Raw genomic sequence first — 22,621 nt, forward strand, 5'->3', positions numbered from 1 at the left:
TTGACATCAATGGTGCATTCCTACCACCCAAGTGTCAACTTTCCCACCTAATTGTGAAAACAAACAATGACATCCAATCTAATTCTCACCAAGAGTGGTTTTTTCCCATCAGAGTTGTTTACAAAGGTTTTTCCAACAACTATGTAAAAATCGCAGATTTCACATTACCAAAGTAACTGTGCGCGCCACCAAATTCTTAAATTATTAAAAGTGTATCATGACAAAAAAAAGATTGAGAATCATTGCTCTAACCAGGGGTGCACAACCTGCGGCCCGCGGGCCACATACGCTCCCTATCAATGTTTATGCGGCCCGCGGACGGTACAGGCCAAATCCCTTCTTTCCAAGTTTCTAAGTGTAGAACTTTTTCCCTTTCACAGTCATTAGCACCCAACTGTTTTATGACTTTCCCTGAGGTGAGAAATGGGGGGGTTGTTCTATAAATAAGTCTATTTCTAGCTAACACTTTCTGGTTTAGATATCCAATATTTTAAGTCTAATACATAGTATTATAACGATTTTTTGAAGAATCAAATAGAATAAAATGATGTTAGAACGTCATTTCCGATGTTATCAGAAAGTTTCTATTTTGGCGGGAAATCTTCAATTTTATGCTTCGGAAAACTTGCTTATTCGTTTAAATAGTGTTAAATAACGAAAATAAGTGAAAACAGTGAAAATAGCGCTGAAAAACCATGAAAATAATGATTTTTTAGCATTTGTTTACATTCTAGATTCTGATTGGTATAGTCGAATTTGAATCAATCTTTTCTGAAAAGACGCTTATTCGTCAACCTAATGTCATTCAAGCTAGAAAAAACTAACCAGAGTTCAAAAAGGAATGTACAAAAAGCTATAAAACCAATAATTTACAACAATATCTCTCCATAGACAAAGAATAGAAAAAAAATTTTTCACATCAAATTTATTATTATTAAGTTGGACCAAGAAAATTAATACTGTAGTTGGAATAGAGTCATTACGACTAAAAGGAAGCCATTTGCATTAAAATATTTTGGATTTAATAATTATTACAAACCGCGTCAAGCCATAAACTTGTCAACAAAGAGGGTTGTAAAATGATTCCGTGTAGCTAGAAAGCTGCGGTTTTTTTTGTTTGAAAGAAAACAGATATATTTAGGTTATTTAAGTAGTAAATTAATTGGAACTTTTTATTTACTTTTATTTTTACATTCTTTTTTTCGTAAATTTAAAATTAAATTATTATTTTTAATTTTTATTTTATTTGAAATTTAACAGTCGTAAACTGTGATATATTTAGGACAGAAAAAAAAAAAAATTCAGATTGATTCTAGTGCCAATTTGAAACGAGATATCGCAATTTTAATAATTATATTTAAAATATTCAGATTTTCCACTGCACTGTGTTAATCACTTTTGATTCATTTCTGAACACGGGGGTAAAACTGACGGGCCATAAATATAATTTAGGTAAGAATGGTAACCACATTTATGATGGATTAGTGTCCTGCACCTGGCATGTTGACGATCTGACTCACAAATTCTGAGAAATGGTGGAGACGCCCGGACAGGGGTCGAACGAATTAAGACCTGCCTGGCCACGTGTGCATAATAGTCTTCTGTCCCCGCCTCTTTAGTCTTTGGTCAGAGTGGATACAGAACAAAGCACGTGGTAGTCTAGCTTGCCTTATCTCAAACATGATTTGTTGCGGGCCTCAGAATTTTCGGCACAATGAGACATTGTTTTGCAGAGTGAACAGTATGGCGCCGGGCATTAAACGCAAGGTCAATCGCGAGAATCATCAGTTTCAAGAAGTGGAAGTGTGGACTAACAAGTACTGTTTTGTGCAACAGAACAACAGCATTATTTGCCTTTTGTGCAATGGAACAATAGCAGTGCCAAAAGAATTCAACCTGAAGCGACATCATGAAAGCCAACACAAGGATTTCCTTCTGCAAGGTACGGAACGCAAACGGAAAATCGAATCGTTACGACGATCACTAATCAGCCAACAAAATGTGTTCAAGAAACAATCTGGAGAATTGGATGCGGCTGTTGAAGCCAGCCTAGAAATATCTGCTTTAATAGCCAAGAATGGGAAACCTTTCACAGATGGCGATATGATAAAAAAGTGTCTTATCATCGCAAGTGAGATGTGTCCTGAGAAGACAGTGTTTTCAAACAATCAGTCTTAACCACATGACGATACAACAAAGAATCTCGCAAATTGCATCAGACATTTCTGGCCAACTTAATATTTTAGTTGCAAACTGTGCTTATTTTTCTTTGGCTGTGGATGAATCCACTGACATATCAACAACAGCACAAGTGATTGTGTTTATTAGAAGTGTTTCACTAGATTTTATTGTGAATGAAGAATTTCTTGGCATGGCATCACTTTCTGGACATACAACTGGTGCTGACTTACTTACTGGTTTATTGAGCGTTTGCAACAAATCAGCACTGGACTTTGACAAGCTATCCAGCATTGCCACTGATGGAGCACCATCTATGGTTGGATGTGAGAATGGCATGGTCACCTTGCTGAAAAACCACCTTGGGGACAGGCAAAAGGAGTTAGTCCAGTATCATTGCATAATTCACCAACAGCAACTTTGTGCAAAGAAGCTGGGATTTGAACGTCTGCTGAAAGATGTCTATGATACTGTGAACTTAATCCGCCGTCATGGACTCAACCATCGACTCTTCACATCATTTCTTGAAGAAATAGATGCTGATTATGCTGACCTGCCCACGTATACTGAAGTTCGTTGGCTGAGCAAGGCAACAGTCCTCAAGAGATTTGTGGAGCTATTGGGGCCTATTATCACTTTCCTCAAAGAACGGGGGAACACTACAAGGAATTTGGAGGGACAAAGATGGCAGTGTGATTTAGCTTTCCTTGCTGACATTACTGCTTATCTAAACGACCTTAATTTGAGATTGCAGGGAAAGATGCAACTTGTTTCTCAGTTGACAAGTAACATCAATGCATTTATGACCAAACTATCACTTTTCAAGTCCCACATGCAATCAGAGAACTTTACACACTTTCCACATTGCAAGGCCATGAAAGAGAAATACCCACATATGAAGATGGATTACTCTGACCAAGTTAACACCCTCCTTACATCATTCAATGAGAGGTTTGGTGAATTCCAGAAATACAAGATCTACCTGCAACTTTTTTCAACTCCATTTGATGTGAAAGTGGAAGATGCCCCTCCAGATGTCCAACTTGAGTTGATAGACATCCAGTGCAGTGATGAATTGAAATCACAGTTTAAAAATTCTAATCTCCTCATATTCTACAAAAAACTGCCAGATACATCATTCCCAAAACTGAAAGACAATGCTCGATTTTGTACAAGCATGTTTGGCAGTACCTATGTATGCGAACAAGCATTTTCGCTTATGAATTTAAACAAGTGCAAAACACAGAACAGGTTAACCAACGAGAATTTGGAAAATCTGCTGGCTGTTTCAATATCTGCCATTCGCCAGACATCAAGAAGATTGCCGCCAGCATCCAATCTCAGCCATCTCATTAATCACTTGGAGGTCCGGCCCCCAGTCAGTAAACTTAATCCTAATTTGGCCCTTCTTCAGAAAAGGTTGTGCATCCCTGCTCTAACAATTATCTCTGATTTCTTTTTAAAAACTGAAGAACAATCCTCTTCCTCTTGTTGCCATTAAAAATACTAGTTTTAACAGCTCTGATTCTATCCTCTACACTACTTGCAATTGGCAATTTCACATGCACTAACTAAATATTTTATTAAAAATATAAAAATCCATAAAAACTAAAATGGACCATTTTATTTAAAACAATTTGAATTTGTAAAATATATTATTTTAATTACAAGATTAATTTTTGATATACATATTTATATTTGGTTGTAAGATAATAAAAATATATCCAAAAACTTGTTTATTATTTAAAAGAAGAAACTAGTAAATAAAAACAAACTGTTTGCAAAATTTAAAGTTATATCAAATATTAAGCAAAGAATTTTTAACCATGCAGAAATAGAAAGTGAAAAATATTACCCAAGTCAAAAAAGTAATGTTGTCAATACAAAAATACAGCAATGATGTATTGTCTAATATTAGGAATAAAGTGAATTTTTTTGGATCATTTATCTTACCAATTGAATATAATAATAAAATTGTACTATAATTATTATAACAATCCTAGTACAGTTTTATTGTTATATTCAATTGCAAAACTTCATTAAATAAAAATTAGTAATTGATAAGAAATAAACTGATAAAAAACCTTAATTGCATTGTATAACAGCAAAAATATTTTTCTCTGACATTTGGCCTATAATAGAAATGGAATTTGAAAAAATTTTATTAACAAGTTATTTTAATTTAATACAAATTTAATTTTATATAATTTATTATCTCTTTTTAAAATTAATTTTAAAATTTTTTAATAAACTGATAACATTAATTAATAGATGTGAACTAGCTCTGTAAATTTCCAGAATTCAAAAATCACTTTAAATTTAAAAAAAAAAAAAAAAAATTTTTAAAAGTTCAAGACCATAAATTCAGATATATTGATGATACTTTTTATTAAAATCATTCAAAGAGTCTTCAGATCAGATTATAAACAAATCTTCAAATAAGGAATAAAATATTTAAACAAGAAAATTCATTGTTGAAAATTTTAACGATTTATTGTTAAATATTATTTCAAATGCTAAAGCTAAGCATTTCTATTATTTCCATAGTAACAAAATTTTCTAATTGTATTGAATAAGATTCAATTTAATACGAAAATAAGGAAAGTCTGTGAGAATTTCTCCTTTTGGTTTTTTCCTATATTCTACAGTTAACTTTGAAAAAAGAGGTGAATAATATTTATTATTTCTATTTTAATATATAATAAAAATAAGTTTTTAAAATAATGTAGTTATAGTTATATTCCAGTATTCAAATTCCTGCTACAATGAAAATGTTCTTTAGTACTTATTGTAATCCCTGAATCAAATAATCTGAATATTACAATTTTTTGAAACAGTAAAAAAAGTGTAGTAAAAGTGGGAAGTAGGAAGTGACCCCATTCCCAGCAACTGTTTTGTATGTTTAAGTGGAGTCATATATGTTCTTCTATGGTTATACAGTTTAGTGATCTTTATTAAAAAATTTCAGTGCAATCTTACAAGCACCAAATTCTTCATATTGAAATTGCTTTCAAAAATGTATGTTTCAGATAATAAATTTGGTTGTATATTTTCTGATAGTTTTCTTTCTTTACAAAAAAATCTTTAAATTAACAAAAGTTTGTACCAAATTATAAAAGAACTAAAAATTTCATTGTCTAAACATCTTAAATTACCTACCTTTTTTTATTTAAAAACGTAACAATTAAAATTTATGAAAAATTGTGAAAAAGAAAAAGTTCTTGAAATGTTCTGAAAAATTTTATTGCCACTAAAAGAATCCAAATAATTTTACTATTGAATTCAGTTCCTAAAATAAATGCTCCAAGAAAATCTATTTTATATTTAACACTGGATGATATATTATTTCTAATTTTTTATAATGAAGGCATTACTTTTTTAAACTTTTGCCAATCATTTTTATCTTATATTTTAAATATTTGGAATATTTGGAAGTCCTCTGTTTAATATATAATATTAATTCAAAACAATTTTTTTGGCTTATTTTATCTTTCATATAATATATAATTTTATACATATATTGTTGTAACTTTACAATTGATGGAATTATATAAACCTAAAATGCATTTTGTAACTATTAACATGAAATTTTTTATAAATCTGTGTTGAATATAAAAATTAAATAATGTTCAATCAAAAAAATAAAAAATATTAAAGAATTCTGGATAATATGTAAATGGAATTAGAAATTTTTACAATTAAAAATAATAGTTTTTATGAAAATAATTTCTAAAAAACAAAAATTTTAGATCTTAAATAATATAAAAAATTTGATAATACAGAAAATCCTTGTTCATTTGAAATTCAAGGGACGAAATAATTGTGACTTCAAATTATCGAGTTTCAAATTATCTGAGATCTGCATACAGTATTCCTGTACAATATGCCAAATGCCCTGTAATTGATGCGATTTATTAAGGAAAAAAAATATGGATACATATACAGAATGTTATTTTGTAATTAATAATTATTAATAATATTGTAAATAAATGGCAAGTAAACAGCATGTCCAGTGAGAACCTCACAGATTGCCAGATAGTTTTATAAAAAATAAAGCAGAATTCCTTGAAATGTAGCCTTAAATTATTTTTAAAGTGACCAAAAAGATAGTAAATTACCCAAATGTAGTAGCCTAGAGTCCTACAAATATCTCAATCTGCTGCTTGTAGCCCAATCTTGCAATCCTGAAAACCAGCCATATTTTATGAGATAAGAGAAAAAAAAGGTAGTCCATGGGTAAGGTGACTCCTGAAAATGTGTTACTGTAAAAGCAAAGTCATATTGATGAGATTAGAGTTGTTCTTGGTTTATTCTCATCTTATAGTATGGAGGCACTTTGATCTAAACAAACACATAAACATATCACAGTTCAGATAGAATTTTCACTTAAAATTTTGAAGTAGTTGTATTTCAAACTAATCAAATTCCTTAATGTGTAAATCTCTATATTGCTGGAACAAAAGTACGGTTACAAACTGATGTGATTTCGAACTATCCAAGTTCAAATTAACAAGGATTTCCTGTATTGTGCAATGTTAATTCACTATTTTCACATATTTATTCCATGTTATTTTCAATCATTAAGCTTTACCTCATGATACCAAACTGAATTAAAAAACTTGCTAAAAAAATAATGGCAGATTGAGGAAACTTTTATGAATTTATATGCAAGCCTATACCAATGATTAGATGTTCATTTTAAACTTGTAAATTTAAAATATATATATATATATTTTTAACAGTTTTAAAATAAAAGTTTAATATATTTTAAAGAAAATAAAGTGCTTTGGTTAATGATTATTTAATAGAATTTCATTTAAAAAATGATTTACTTACTTGTAATCTTGTATTCATTTCCAAAAAATAAAAATTTTTTTGTGAATCAACAAGGAATTCCACTGTACCTAATTAGAAAAAATTCAAATATATTAATGATAAAGAATTGCGTTAAAGAGAATTGAACAAATGAACATCAAACAAATGAAGACATTAAAGAAGTGCTTGACAGTTTATAAATACATTTTAAAAGACCAAATAAATTAAAAATATTGAATTATTCTTCAAAAAAATAATTGAATATTTATTTTCAAAAATAAATAAATTGTAAAATATTAAAAGTTTAGATTTCTGCCTTATTAGATTTTAATCAATTTTGTATAATTTCAGACTTTTCATTTTTTTCTCTAACTTGAATGTGTGATTCTTCAGTAGAGTTTCCATTTTGATGAAGATGTGAGTCTGCAGAATTGAGGTCCATTAAGTAAGAAGACTGTGAAAGTACATTGTTACAATAAAGAATCTACCTTCTTGTTTATCAGAGATGAGGCTTTTTTCATCATGCTACATTACAAAGGTAACTGAGAATGTCATTGTAGGACTCCTTGTTAATGGTCTGTTATCAGGAAAAACTCATAATACACCAGGCATTACCAAACAATCTATCAAAACAAGCCATAAGCATTACTTTTCCACAGATATGTTAAGATAAATTTTTTCTGCATTGGTGAAGAGACTAATTTCCATAATGGTGACACACATATACTCTTTGGATCACTTAAAATAAATCAATTTCTTTGCCAGTAATCATTCTGTTTAGGTTATCTAGGTTTTTACTAATAGAATCAATCAGTTTTCTACTGACGAGTATCTTATTTAGTTGTTCCTCTGTTAACTTTCTTGGAATGATGTGAGAAAAGATGCAATGCACTTTGAAATCATTATGAAAAATAGCAAAGACAGAGCCATTCAAAATTTCCAAAATATCAACAAGATCATCTATTGATTGTCTATAGTTTCTTTTGATCACTTCACAAACTTACAAAATCATTTCTTTGTTTCTTGCTGAAGAGAGCCTAACTGGATGGAGATTGTCCTCTATTAGTTCACAGCCTTCTTTAAAATACTTCTGTCATTTTTATATTTGTGTGTGTGACATGGCACCATTACTGTAGGCAGATTAAATATTTCAAGAGCATTTTTACCAAGATTGATGCAGAATTTAATGTTGATTCACTGCACATGATACAGAATTCTGACACTACACACCTATATACTCCAACACTTTTATGTTTGTGCTCTAATCATCCAATTACAGGCATCTACCACACAATGAATAAGTACAGTAAGACCCAGTTTAATGCTGATTCAATATAATACAGTCTGCTCAAAGCCTAAAAAAAAAAGCTCAAAATTTATGCCAATTTAAATTATCATGGCATTTTATTGATTCGTACTACAATTATTTACATATTGATACTACAATTATTTACGAACACGAATCAATCAGAAAAAGGTGTCAAAAAGGTGTACTTTCTTTAAATCTATGTTTGTTTGATGCAATTTTGGAAAAAATATAACATCATAGATGCCATAGGCAATATCGGCTTCGCTTGGCAAGAATTAACTGATAAATGCACGGACGAAGTGTGGAAGAAGTTATGGCTGAAGATATCCAAGAATTCTCAATGAGAAGATCCTATCGCTATATCATTAGGATGACCAAACTCAACCTAATCGATACAGCAGGACTAGGAGATGTAGACAAACAGGATATTGACGAGTTACTGCAAGTTTCTGGTGAGAATCTTATCAATGACAAACTTCAAGAACTGGCAGAACCAGGAATCCATGTAGAACTGGAAAATAGAGATTCTGAAAATGAAGAACCCAAAAAATTTCTCTACAGATTTCCTTAGTAAAAGTTTGGTAATGATAACCAAAATCATTGATTAAATTGTAGCAAATGATCTAGCTTTTGAAAAGAGTGCAAAAACAAAACAAGGCGTTTTGGATGCGATCTTCTGCTACCAACATTTGCTTAAGGAAAGAAAAAAAGAGACAAATGAAATTTCATGACTTTATTTCAATAAAAACAAGAATTTCAGAAAAGTCAGGTCCTTCATCACAAAAAATGAACTATTAATATATTATTATACATTTCTGTGTGCATGTGTTTATGTGTTATTTAACATATATTATTATACAAATTAATATAAAAATAACTTAAAATTAAAGTAAATTTTTTTTTATTTTCAGTCATGTGTTCCCTTATACCTATTTACTCTATGTTAAAATTATCTCGTTTAACGCTGTTTCATTTAACACTTTGTTGTCTAGAAATGCATCCCCCACATTCTTACTGTACTAACATATCTAAGAAAATGTTTAAATGCACATATGCTTACAATTCTAGTCATTGCTAAGCAACATTAAAAGCTCAGTTTATTTTTGACTCTTCTATATATTAATTTTAAATTGTAATATGTTATTAAAGCTTGATTAAATTTTACTTACCAGCTGAATCATAACCTACAGCAAGAGCCAATGATTTTGCCTGTTCTCCCATAGCATGCCTTAAGTCAGGATCTACAAATGTGCTAAAATAATAGTATATTTATTCATTTATTCATGAAATTATGTTTATTTTAATATTTCATTAAACATGAAAAAGTGAAACACAAATACCATTTTATCTAAATTTATATGTATGAATTGATGATGTATTTATAATTTAAGAAAGTAATCATTATTTTATTTATAAATTTTATAAATATCATTAGTAGTAACATTTAAAATTGCATATAAATATTCAATTATTCTTACCTCGGAGCTTCTTCAATAACTTTTTGATTTCGTCTTTGGATTGAACATTCTCTTTCATTCAAATGGATAGCATTGCCATGCTTATCACAAAGAACCTAATTTTCATTAAATTAACTATATAAAATTTATATTTGATAAAACAGTAATATAAGCTTATTCTAGATTATCATTTATAAAGTAATAAAGTATGAAGAACTATCATTAAAGAAAGAGAATATCTAGAAAAGACATTTAAGATGATAATTATTTTTCCTTTTTAGACATATTTAATAAAAGTAATTTCCAAAGTTTTATTTTATTCATCACCATGTTTGTTAAATTTGCTTTTACAAGTTACATTATTTAAAGCAGTGTTTCTCAAAGTATGGTGTGTGTACCCCTGGAGGTATGCAAAAGGTCTACAGGGTATGTGGCCATTTTTGGCTATGTACCACTGACATATAGAATTATTATTAAGAAAAAATACTGTAGTAATGAATTATTTTGAATGTGTATATTTCCCAATAAATTATACATTTTTTATATTCTCCTACTGAAGTTGTGATAAGTGCTGCATTTGAGTAGTTTACAAAAATAATTTTTTGACAAGTATTTAGTACTTAAGAAAATTTAAGAAAGTGGTACATGGATATCAAAACTTTGAAAAACTATAAACTATACTAGCTTATTTCCTTCTATATTTAAACTACAGTAGGAAATAAGATAGTTATGATTCCAAAAATAAATTCATTCCATTATTTGTTTAAAAATTGATCAATTAACACTTAATTTTTTATTAATATTTGATGCTACAACATCATTTTGATAGTTATTTCCAGTTTCTCAATAAATTTTTCTTTGGGAACTATATTATAGTTAATTAGAAGCAAAATACCTATAAAATGTATAATCTTTTCATTATTATTATTATTATTTATTTTTTCCTGCATGTATATTAAAATATTTAATCAGCAACATTATCAAATCTTTAATAATTAAAATAACAAATAGTCAGAGTTTAAAATAGCAGTAATAGACATATTTCCACCAAATCTATATTATTTGTTTGCTACTTATCTAACTCCTGTCACAGCTATCTTATTTCATCAAATGATAATTTTTTTTCTATGTAATCTTCATCTTCTTGATCTATCAGAAACCATCTTTAGTATAATTTATGTTTTAGATATTATTCAAAATTTTGGCAAATTACTTGCAATTTACAATATCCAAAATACTACAGTCATCAATATCATTATGTAGATTAACTAGCAGACAAACCTGGCATTGCCCAGGTTAAAAAAAGCAAGTGGTTTCCCATTGATTAATATCAGATAAAAGTTGTCTAAATATTTTTATATTTTTGTTAAATTGCCAATTGTATATTTAAAAAATAAAATTTTTAAATCTAGAAATATTTTGAAAAATAGAATTTGCAACTTCAGACACTAATGAGTTTTAAAAATATTTACAAAAACTAAATATGTAACTATCTAAAAGTTTGATTTTATGATCACTTTTTGTTGTTTGTGAATTTTATTCTCAAAAAGTTCTATGTCAGGAAAAAATACTCCTCATTTACAAAATAAATCTGGTTCTTTGTTACTATTAATATTTACAAAGAATACTAATTTGCATCCAGGGCAAGATTCATCAAAGAGGAAGTACATTCAAAATGATAGTAAAAATTTCTGACTTGAGAGTCATTGAAAGAAATTTCTTAAATAAAATTAAAACAAAGTTGAACTACAGCTTCTTTTGATTTGACAACAAGTAACATATTAAAATTATTATGGTATTTTTTGAATATAAATAACAATCAAAATCAATTAATAAATTAATTAAAACTTAATATAAATAATGACTAAGTAAAATGTGAAACATAGCTAAACTGCAATAAAACAGAAGTTTATAAGATCACTTATTTGACAGAAACAGCTAAAAAACATAATGAAATATGTAATGTGATATAAAATGATCCAAATTTAATTAATTCATTAATATTCCTCTGAAATAAATATGTAATTTTTCCATTTTTTGGGTGAACACAATATTCACAGAAATATCAAATCACAATTTTTATTCCTATTTTTTAGAAGAAATTACCAGATTCTTTGTCTCTAATGTCCCCAAGGTTATTAACAGCAAGATTTATTTACATTGAAATGAAAACAGGGCAGTCTCACTATATTTTAATTAATAATTAACCACTCAACAATGAAGGATGGATATATCTGTTAAATTCTTTTGGGAGTATCGCCAAAAACAACCGCAAAAAAAAATTCATGTAAAAAATGAATTATGTAACAATAAAAAAAGACTTTTCTTTACTAGACATAACTGTTTACAAAATCTTTTTTTGAAATGGTAATGAGAAAAAATGCATGGAAAAATACTTTAAAAATTTCCCACGTTTATTCTCCACAACTAAGTGGTAGCGCCACATCTGACTAACCCACTATTGAAAGATTAAGCAGAAGTGCCATTTTGGTAATTTTAAATTGCACCATTAGATTCCTTGTGAAAAGTTATGTCTATTAGATCCCTTTGCAGCTCTGCAGATGGTTCCCCCTTTATTCCCGGTATTATAATTTTCATTTTTTTAAATTAGTGCTATATACATAACAAAGATTAAATCAGTTAAAATAAGCCTAAGTAAAATAATTATTTGTATTTTTTTCTCTCCTTTTTAAGCTAATAATTTATTCTATTGGCAATATCGGTTAATAAAGTTGTTTTATATATTGAGTAGCAAACATTTAAATGATGGGGATTGCATAAATAAAAGGAACCTTTATTATCAATACTCAAATTTTACAAAATTATGACCAGCAAATAACATATAAGATGAAAAATTTTGTAATGAAATTTCTAAAAATATAAAACAATATTATAATAATTTAAACAATTTATTTGTCTACATTTTTTATGGCGCTCTTTATATTTTTATCTACTGTATCAAGTAAATTAAAACAACTTCATCTGATATAATTGATAAAAAATATTATTAATAAATATTGCTATTTCTATTTTAAGATTTTTGCTTTAAATTAAAATTTTATTAATTTTTCTGAGTATTTGAATAAGTAGATAAATAAAATCTTATGTTAAATATTACTTATAAATCAGGCTTGTGAAAATATATAATTTTTATACACCTATTTTTGAATTAAAATTAACTTTATTTAAAAATATTAAAACATTAAAGACATCACATGTAATTTTTTTCATAAAACAGGTTTTTATTTTATGTATAGAATTAAAAGAATAAGGAAAAATAGCATTTTAAATAAGTTAGGAGAGAATAAAAATTAGTGTAAATTACATATAAATTAGAAGATTATTTAAAAAATAATAATTTAGAAATTTAAATGAAAATGAAAGATATAACATTCCAGTTTTAAATAAATGTGATAATAGAACTTTTATTATGTATGTATGATAATCCATACAGAAATTAGATATAGAAATTTTAAGATAATAAATAAATATAAACATTAAATTATAAATATTGAAAAATTCTAATTTAATTTATATAAATATTACACACAACACCATAACTAAATAGTAAAATTTAAAAACATTTTTGTTTATATCTATAATCTTTTTAAAAGTTTTTTTAATGATGTTAATAAAAGAGGATTTTAGAAATTTAATTTATGTAATATATAGATTCAGCTATATTGTTGTATCTAGAAATTTAATATAATTAAAAAATGTTACTTATTTTTAAAAGAAGAATATAATGAATTACATAATAAAATAAGGACTGAAGAGGGGCATAGTGCCAAAAATGCATATCCATTGTAAATCGTAGAAAATAAATCTACATTTTCCATTAAAATGAGTGTTCTAAATAGCAACTTTATGTTAAGTTCCAAAGAACATACATATAATGAAGTTTTTTACAACCCAGCCAGATTTTTTGCAGGAAAATANTATTATTTACTTAACGAGAAATAATGTTATGTTATTTAAAATCGTGAAGTTGTCTTAGAATAATACCAAATTCAATAACGACGCGTCAATTATTCAAAAATTTCGTGACGATTAATGGATCCTCGGCCCACCAATGGCCGAATTGATAAAACCACTGACCATTGATTGACCGTTGGTAGTTGGTTTTGGTTTCTCGCTTGGCCAACGGATTGCCAAGTGAAGTTTTCCGGGTTGTCTTCACGTTTGTATCGCCTAAATAGGAGCCAATTTCCTACAAAGGATCTTCTAGGAGGTATTTTACCTTGGCAAATGGCCTATTTGTCTCATTTCCCTGAAAAATTTTGTTTATTCCTACAAGATTATACATCCGACTTCATGCGTAAGTCGTTTAAGCATGAAGTCCGATGTATAATCTTGTAGGAAAGTATTTCTGTAATGATCAAAAAGATTTTATGATATAATGAAATGTTTTTATGGAACATTATGCAGAAAAGAGACGACTTATTTCATATATTAAAGAAAAGATTTCAGTAAATTGAAGACAAAAGTATCGTCGCGTTTTATCAAAAATACTCCATTTTGTTTTTGTTGTATTTTATCTAGCATAATATGTTTTATATACTATTATACTTCACTCGATACTATAAATAAATATGAGAACACAGAATGGGAAGAGTACAGATAAGACTGAAGTGTTAATGTGTTATAGCAGAGTCGGTAGATTAACTGGTCTTTCGACTAATAGTTCAAACTTAGCTAGAGACAATATTTGCCGCTAGTCGGCGCCACTGTTAGCAGGAGATCGTTGTTCTTGCTAGGTATATACTGAAGTCAGTGATTTTGACCTATAATAATTGTTTTTTTAGCTCCATAAAAATGCCAACGTGCTTTGTGCCAGGATGCAAGGCAGGATATAAGTCATCGAACGAGAAGAGACATTTCTTCCGTGCTCCTAGCGATAAGATTGAGGAGTGGATGCGATGCATTCCACGAGNCCAAGGTTATTAACAGCAAGATTTATTTACATTGAAATGAAAACAGGGCAGTCTCACTATATTTTAATTAATAATTAACCACTCAACAATGAAGGATGGATATATCTGTTAAATTCTTTTGGGAGTATCGCCAAAAACAACCGCAAAAAAAAATTCATGTAAAAAATGAATTATGTAACAATAAAAAAAGACTTTTCTTTACTAGACATAACTGTTTACAAAATCTTTTTTTGAAATGGTAATGAGAAAAAATGCATGGAAAAATACTTTAAAAATTTCCCACGTTTATTCTCCACAACTAAGTGGTAGCGCCACATCTGACTAACCCACTATTGAAAGATTAAGCAGAAGTGCCATTTTGGTAATTTTAAATTGCACCATTAGATTCCTTGTGAAAAGTTATGTCTATTAGATCCCTTTGCAGCTCTGCAGATGGTTCCCCCTTTATTCCCGGTATTATAATTTTCATTTTTTTAAATTAGTGCTATATACATAACAAAGATTAAATCAGTTAAAATAAGCCTAAGTAAAATAATTATTTGTATTTTTTTCTCTCCTTTTTAAGCTAATAATTTATTCTATTGGCAATATCGGTTAATAAAGTTGTTTTATATATTGAGTAGCAAACATTTAAATGATGGGGATTGCATAAATAAAAGGAACCTTTATTATCAATACTCAAATTTTACAAAATTATGACCAGCAAATAACATATAAGATGAAAAATTTTGTAATGAAATTTCTAAAAATATAAAACAATATTATAATAATTTAAACAATTTATTTGTCTACATTTTTTATGGCGCTCTTTATATTTTTATCTACTGTATCAAGTAAATTAAAACAACTTCATCTGATATAATTGATAAAAAATATTATTAATAAATATTGCTATTTCTATTTTAAGATTTTTGCTTTAAATTAAAATTTTATTAATTTTTCTGAGTATTTGAATAAGTAGATAAATAAAATCTTATGTTAAATATTACTTATAAATCAGGCTTGTGAAAATATATAATTTTTATACACCTATTTTTGAATTAAAATTAACTTTATTTAAAAATATTAAAACATTAAAGACATCACATGTAATTTTTTTCATAAAACAGGTTTTTATTTTATGTATAGAATTAAAAGAATAAGGAAAAATAGCATTTTAAATAAGTTAGGAGAGAATAAAAATTAGTGTAAATTACATATAAATTAGAAGATTATTTAAAAAATAATAATTTAGAAATTTAAATGAAAATGAAAGATATAACATTCCAGTTTTAAATAAATGTGATAATAGAACTTTTATTATGTATGTATGATAATCCATACAGAAATTAGATATAGAAATTTTAAGATAATAAATAAATATAAACATTAAATTATAAATATTGAAAAATTCTAATTTAATTTATATAAATATTACACACAACACCATAACTAAATAGTAAAATTTAAAAACATTTTTGTTTATATCTATAATCTTTTTAAAAGTTTTTTTAATGATGTTAATAAAAGAGGATTTTAGAAATTTAATTTATGTAATATATAGATTCAGCTATATTGTTGTATCTAGAAATTTAATATAATTAAAAAATGTTACTTATTTTTAAAAGAAGAATATAATGAATTACATAATAAAATAAGGACTGAAGAGGGGCATAGTGCCAAAAATGCATATCCATTGTAAATCGTAGAAAATAAATCTACATTTTCCATTAAAATGAGTGTTCTAAATAGCAACTTTATGTTAAGTTCCAAAGAACATACATATAATGAAGTTTTTTACAACCCAGCCAGATTTTTTGCAGGAAAATATTTAGAAAGAAATAACTATAATATTTTACTGCAATAAATTATTATTTAATATATTTTATGATATTAATTAATATCTGTAGTTAATTATTAATACTATACTTATAATGATTAATTATGACAAATATCATTAAAAAAATATGTAACAAAAGAAATAGATAGAATGTTTATCTTAGAGATAAAATGTGATACATAACAGCAGACAAATTTTTGAATAATTTTTTCTAATTTTCTTATAACAAGTTTTGCTAAGAATGCTGAGTAATAAATCTATATACACACACACACTTCACAACTTTCCAAATTATACATGAAATAATTTTTTCTAATAATTAACTATGATATAGTTCTAATAAAAAGATTGTTATAGTAAAAAACTTTCATTTATAAATAACATTTTATGAGCATAAGTACTCTTTGAAAGTGTTTTAATAAAACTGTATAATAAGTTTTTTCTTATTTTTACATTATTTTAAAGTAATATATAGTATATCTCTAAATACATTCTTTTTTTGACTACACAATTCAAATTTTATTGACATATCTACTATTAATGATTAACTTATCTTCAAAAAAGTACCCTAATGTTTAATCATTTCTTAATAAGTGGAAGATCAATTAATTCTGTCATTTAATTTAGCATGAACATAAACAGATTTAGTAATGTAATGACAGCTTAAATTTTGCTTCAATATCATTTTATAACTGAGAAGAGAATCATATAATAATTTTTGACTAAAAAATAATTTTTCATTTTACCTGTATTTCAATATGTCTTGGATTATCAACATATTTTTCAACTAAAAGTCTATCATCACCAAAACTGGATGCAGCTTCCTGAGAAGAGAATCTATATCCTTCACTAAAATTACATAAATAAGTATTTTAATAACTACTTGTTACCTATGTATTATTAAAACTATTTTATTAATTATATTGTTTGAACATCACCACTATCACTACTGCAACAATAATCTCAAAATTGTTTTATTTACATAAAAAATAATTTATAGAAAAGGTTTAAAAACAATTTTAAGATTACTACAAATTTATCTTAATTACTATGTACAATTATTCCATGACAATATCACTTTTTTTTTAAATCACAGTTTATCTTTTAACATGCTTAAGTTATTACTAAGGAGTTAAATATAGCAACAAACTTTTTAACGTTTTCAAGAATCTTTATTTTCACTTAAAAAACAGATACTCTAAAATATTAAATAGTAGTACAGTACTTCATTATAACTTAATTACATCAATTAAAAGATAATCCATCAGAACTAAACATTCAAGATATAAGAAAAAATGTATTAAAATGGGCATTTAATTTCATCTATAGCAGCGTTTCTCAAAGTGGGCGATAACGCCCCCTTGTGGGCACTGGAGGCTTTCAGGGGGGCAGTAGAAAGCTCAAAGAGAATTGGGGGGCATTAAGGAAATCTAGAGGGTCGACAACAGACAAATTCTATATATAAAAATTCGACGGAATATATATAAAATGTTGACATTTTATATATTTTTTATTTTTTACTGAAGGTCAAAACTTGAATATTTCTAACACATTGACTTATATTTTAGCTCAGTATTTCTCAAAGTGGGCAATAACGCCCCCTTCTGGGCAATGAGTAGATCTAGGAGGCGCTGGAGGCAGGGTATTGAACGGTGACCAAAGGCAAAATTGGGGCTGATAAGAGGAAACATTGCGTTTAATGATTTCCAGATGTTGAGAACAATGTACAGTAAGGGCACAAAGTGTGAGATTCATAGAAAAGTTTTCCTAAGAATATTTCCAATCCTTTTCTCACACAAGAGAAAATGAGTTAGGAAGCATTGGGTATAACTTTACGGAACATAGGGGGCGGTGGATCGAAAAAGTTTGGGAATCACTAATCTATAGGATTTTGAATAACTCTTTTTAATGGGCTTAGGTAACATGTGTGAAGTTAAAAGAGCTCAGTTTACAGATGAAAATAATCAGGAATATCTGCAGATTTTATTGGAAAATGTCAGGAGTATTCTTTATGATCACCTTGGATTATATGAATATTCATTGTCGATCACTCATTTTGACACCAGATTATAAAGAACAGCATATGAAATGGTATCATGAGCTGTAAAAATTTGGAGATGGAGCTGAAGCCAAAGGTTTTGCCATTGTAACAGGTGATAAAACATTAGTATACCAATTGTTTTCCAGAAGCAAAATGCAATCAAGTCTGGTGTTTTAAAAGTAAAAAGAAATGTAAAAGTTTGAATACACTTCACTTTACTTTTGTTAGGGGAGCCTAACAAAAGTAAAGTGAAGTGTATTCAAAGTGCAGGCAAAAGAATTTGGCATTTTTTCCTGCAGATCTGAACATTTATGCACTATACCCATGGTGGCCAAACTGTGGGTTGTGAGCTGCATGTGACTCTTCTAGACCCTTATTGTAGTTCCCTCATACAATTTCTTTTTATAAACTTGATACATACTACTTACACTGGGCAGGGTGCCCCAATTGTACTGTTTGCGCTATCGAGAGCTTTATCGTGCGTCTATTCAGGCCTTATTTGCCTTGCGATTTGTGTGCTCGCTTTTGCGCTATAACAAAACCAAGGGGAAGCGGTAGCTGTACCTCCCAGTGGTCCTGCCTGTTAGTAACCCCTCAGGGGTGAAGCCAAACAGCTACTGCGCTTTGTTCAACACGATAACAGTCCTTTTCAGGACTATGGCCAAGAGGCCTCACATATCAGAATCGGATGACGAGCTGTCGTCCCAACAAATGGAAGTCACTCTTCAAGACAACGTCGGCATCGCGGAAAGTATCCGAGATGAAGTTGAAAAGTATATGCTAGAGAATAGCAATTGCCGACTCGGCACGAAAGAACACGTGACCTTCGTCTGCGAGAAGATCAACAAGTTGATTGATCTACTAAAAGAATACGAAAGCAAGTCATTGAAAACAACGATGGATCTTATTAACGATAAGTTAGACAGAGTGCTGAATAAGGCAAGCGCTCCTGTGCCAAGCTATGCACAAATAACAGCTAAAAAGACCCGTTTACAAAAAGAAATACTATTGGTCCAACCGACCAATGAAGATGGAAATGCGGAACAAACGAAAGAACAGTTGAAGAAAAGGATTAACCCACGCGAAATCGGTGTGGGCATACAGGCTGTGAGAAAATTAAGAAGAGGAGGAGTGGCGATAGAGGTTGCAACAATAGAGGAAAAACAGAAACTACAAAAAGCGATTGAAGAAAAGACGGATCTGTGGACACGTGAGCCATCAAGAAGAAAACCAAGATTAGTTATCTACGGGATTGCTGCTGAGGCCCCAAGGGCTGAAGTTTTAGATTGCTTATATGAACAAAATGAAGTTATTAATGGACAACTAACTATAGAAGAATATAAACAAGAAGTGGAATTAAAATTTAAATACGGAAATAGAGAAAAGAAAACAGTAAACTGGGTGGCAGATGTTAGCCCACGGATTAGAAGGCTACTCCTGCCCAGGAAAAAGATAAATCTGGGATGGTCCAGATGTGGAGTCGATGAATATATAAATGTGATACAATGCTTCAAGTGTTGTAAAATTGGCCATATGGCCAAGGATTGTACGGAGGGAGGGCCCGTCTGCAGTCATTGCGGACAGGGTCATAAATATAAAGAGTGCCAAAAGAAAGGACAACCAGAATGCTGCAATTGCAAAAAGGATAAACTTAAAGATCTAAAGCATAATGCATGTGATAAACGGTGCCCCTTGATTCAGAAAGTAAGAAAGCTAATTATTGCCAAAACCGATTATGGCGATAACTAATCATAATGAAACTACCAACAGGATTAAAATAGTACAGATAAACGCTGAAAAATCAATAGCGGCCACCTCAGTACTATGTAAAACTATGGAAGACAGGGATATAGCGCTGGTGCAGGAACCCTACTGTAGAAGAGGAACTCCGAGCTGCCTCCGGGGGTCGTACAGAACCTTACACTCGTCTGGAGAAAACCCAAGAACGATGATTATAGTTAACAATCAATACTTACCAGTGCTATTCTATGCTAATTGGAGCAACAAATTCATGACTTGTGTCGAAATTAATACTGATAATAAAAACATAGTGTTGGTGAGTGTCTACTGCCCAATTACGGATGCACTTAACCCGTTACTCAAAAAACTTGATGAATTGGTTAATACTTTTAAAAATAAATATATTATCATAGCAGGAGATTTGAATGCCCACTCGGAGCTGTGGGGTGACCCTAGGAATGATAAGAGAGCTGATGAACTGTTAGAATTTGTTAATTCGAATGAACTTCACATAGTAAACGACCCAGAGTCACTGCCCACGTTCGATGCCCCGATAGGGCGTAGTTGGATCGACGTAACAATTAGTAATGGAAGGATGCTGAATATCATACAAGAGTGGAAAGTTGCTCCAATAAGTAGCCTCAGCGATCATAGTTACATCTTTTACCAGCTGGAACAAGAGGAACAAACTACAGGAACAATAACAACACAATATGCAATAAATCGGGCGAACTGGTCTCTTTTTAATAGCAAATTGACAGAGGCTTTGGATTTACGAGACCTTAACAACATCAAAGACAGTGTGGAAGCAGAAAAGTTTATTAGTGACATTCATGAGACTATAATAAGGATATGTGACGAAACTATTCCAAGGAAAAGGAAAGGAAAGAAAAATATACCTTGGTGGACAAGAGAATTAGGCGAACTAAGAAAAGAAAATAATCGGCTACGCCGACGTTATCAAAGAGCCAAAATAGATGAAGAAAGAAGGCAGAAAAAGAAAGATTACCTTGCACATTGTAAGGAGTATAAAATCAAAATAAAAGATAATAAATTAAAATCCTGGAAGGAGTTCTGTTCTCAGAGCTCAACAAAACCTTGGNCCGCGACGAAAACAATGTTGAGCAATGGCAATGTCGAATGGTGACACTCGGTAAGTAATCCTACAATTTTTTGTTTATAGCGTAGTTTATACGGATTATTCCCAAAAAATATATACGTATTTTGGAAATGTTGAGTCGGATTAGTCTAGAATCGATTAATTTTATGGAAGAAAATCTTTCAAACAGCCGTAGTCTGTAAACTTGATACGTGTCGGGTTGTGATTGGAAGGATTCATAAGAAATCGGATTCCTAAAGAATGGAACGTATCTCTATCTTATAGGGGGGTCGACTGTATAATGACAGATAAACTAAAAAGTATAAAATGTTTTACTGTTATTAATATATTATCTATATAAAAAAAATACTAAACCTAATAATACATACATTGCTTCTGAATCATTCCAAGCAATTCTCATTCCTTTTCCTCCACCACCAGCAGAAGCTTTTATCATAACTGGATAACCTAAAGATAATACTTACAACTGTTATTAAGTTTAAAAGCAATTTTATAAAAAGTGTCTTAAAGATTTCAAAAATTTTAACTGTAGAATTGATCTCATAAATATTGAATTCTATCACTATTTGAATAAATTCATTTATAACAATTTGAACAATTTAAATGTTGTTAGTTATTTATTCATTATTTACAGATACATTTAAGATGAAATGCTTCTGCTGAAACTCTTATTTTTAAATCACTGAAATTGCTAAAGTCATTATGCAACTTGAATTTTATTGACTTGTTTCCTATTATAATGAAAAGTTTAGAATACTTTCCTTATAAAAATTATTAGTAACTAAATTTTTTCTCATTAATCATTTTTTAATTTCTCTAATATAATTAAGACATGATTTTGATTAAGCAAATAATTTTATTCTAAAAATTAGCATTTTCTTTTTAATATTTGAGAGGTTAATGTAAAGTATATATATATATATATATATAAATGTTCATTAATAATTTTATATTTTTATTTGTTTTTACTGTATTATAGATAAAAGTGTTTTAAATTAGAAACTCTGTATTCCAATTTTATAGTATTGGCTAGATTGCTTTGTTAGATTGACTTTAAACATGATTCATTATGTCTGAAATTGTTCAGTAATTACATTTCTGTATGCTTTTTCTCAAACTTTTATTAATAATTCTTTTATTCAATTTAATCAGTTTAATTTTATATTACAAATATGGCTCAATATCTTTGATAGAATAAAACTTTAACT

At 28.8% G+C, this 22,621-nt stretch overlaps 1 protein-coding gene across 1 annotated transcript in view; it reads right to left on the reverse strand.

The window, feature by feature from the left end:
- Positions 1–22,621, reverse strand: part of LOC111623479 (propionyl-CoA carboxylase alpha chain, mitochondrial-like) — a 72,105-nt gene that overhangs the window by 15,481 nt on the left and 34,003 nt on the right. Inside the window, exons 8-12 of the mRNA XM_023366066.1 lie at positions 21,782–21,872; positions 17,259–17,361; positions 9,781–9,875; positions 9,472–9,554; positions 7,015–7,082 (exon numbers count right to left, since the gene is read on the reverse strand). Coding sequence (XP_023221834.1) covers positions 7,015–7,082; positions 9,472–9,554; positions 9,781–9,875; positions 17,259–17,361; positions 21,782–21,872 — 440 coding nt within the window. The remainder of the gene's footprint in view (positions 1–7,014; positions 7,083–9,471; positions 9,555–9,780; positions 9,876–17,258; positions 17,362–21,781; positions 21,873–22,621) is intronic.

Source organism: Centruroides sculpturatus, unplaced genomic scaffold, assembly GCF_000671375.1.
Source record: "Centruroides sculpturatus isolate CEXI.00-Female unplaced genomic scaffold, Cexi_2.0 scaffold115, whole genome shotgun sequence".
NCBI lineage: Eukaryota > Metazoa > Arthropoda > Arachnida > Scorpiones > Buthidae > Centruroides > Centruroides sculpturatus.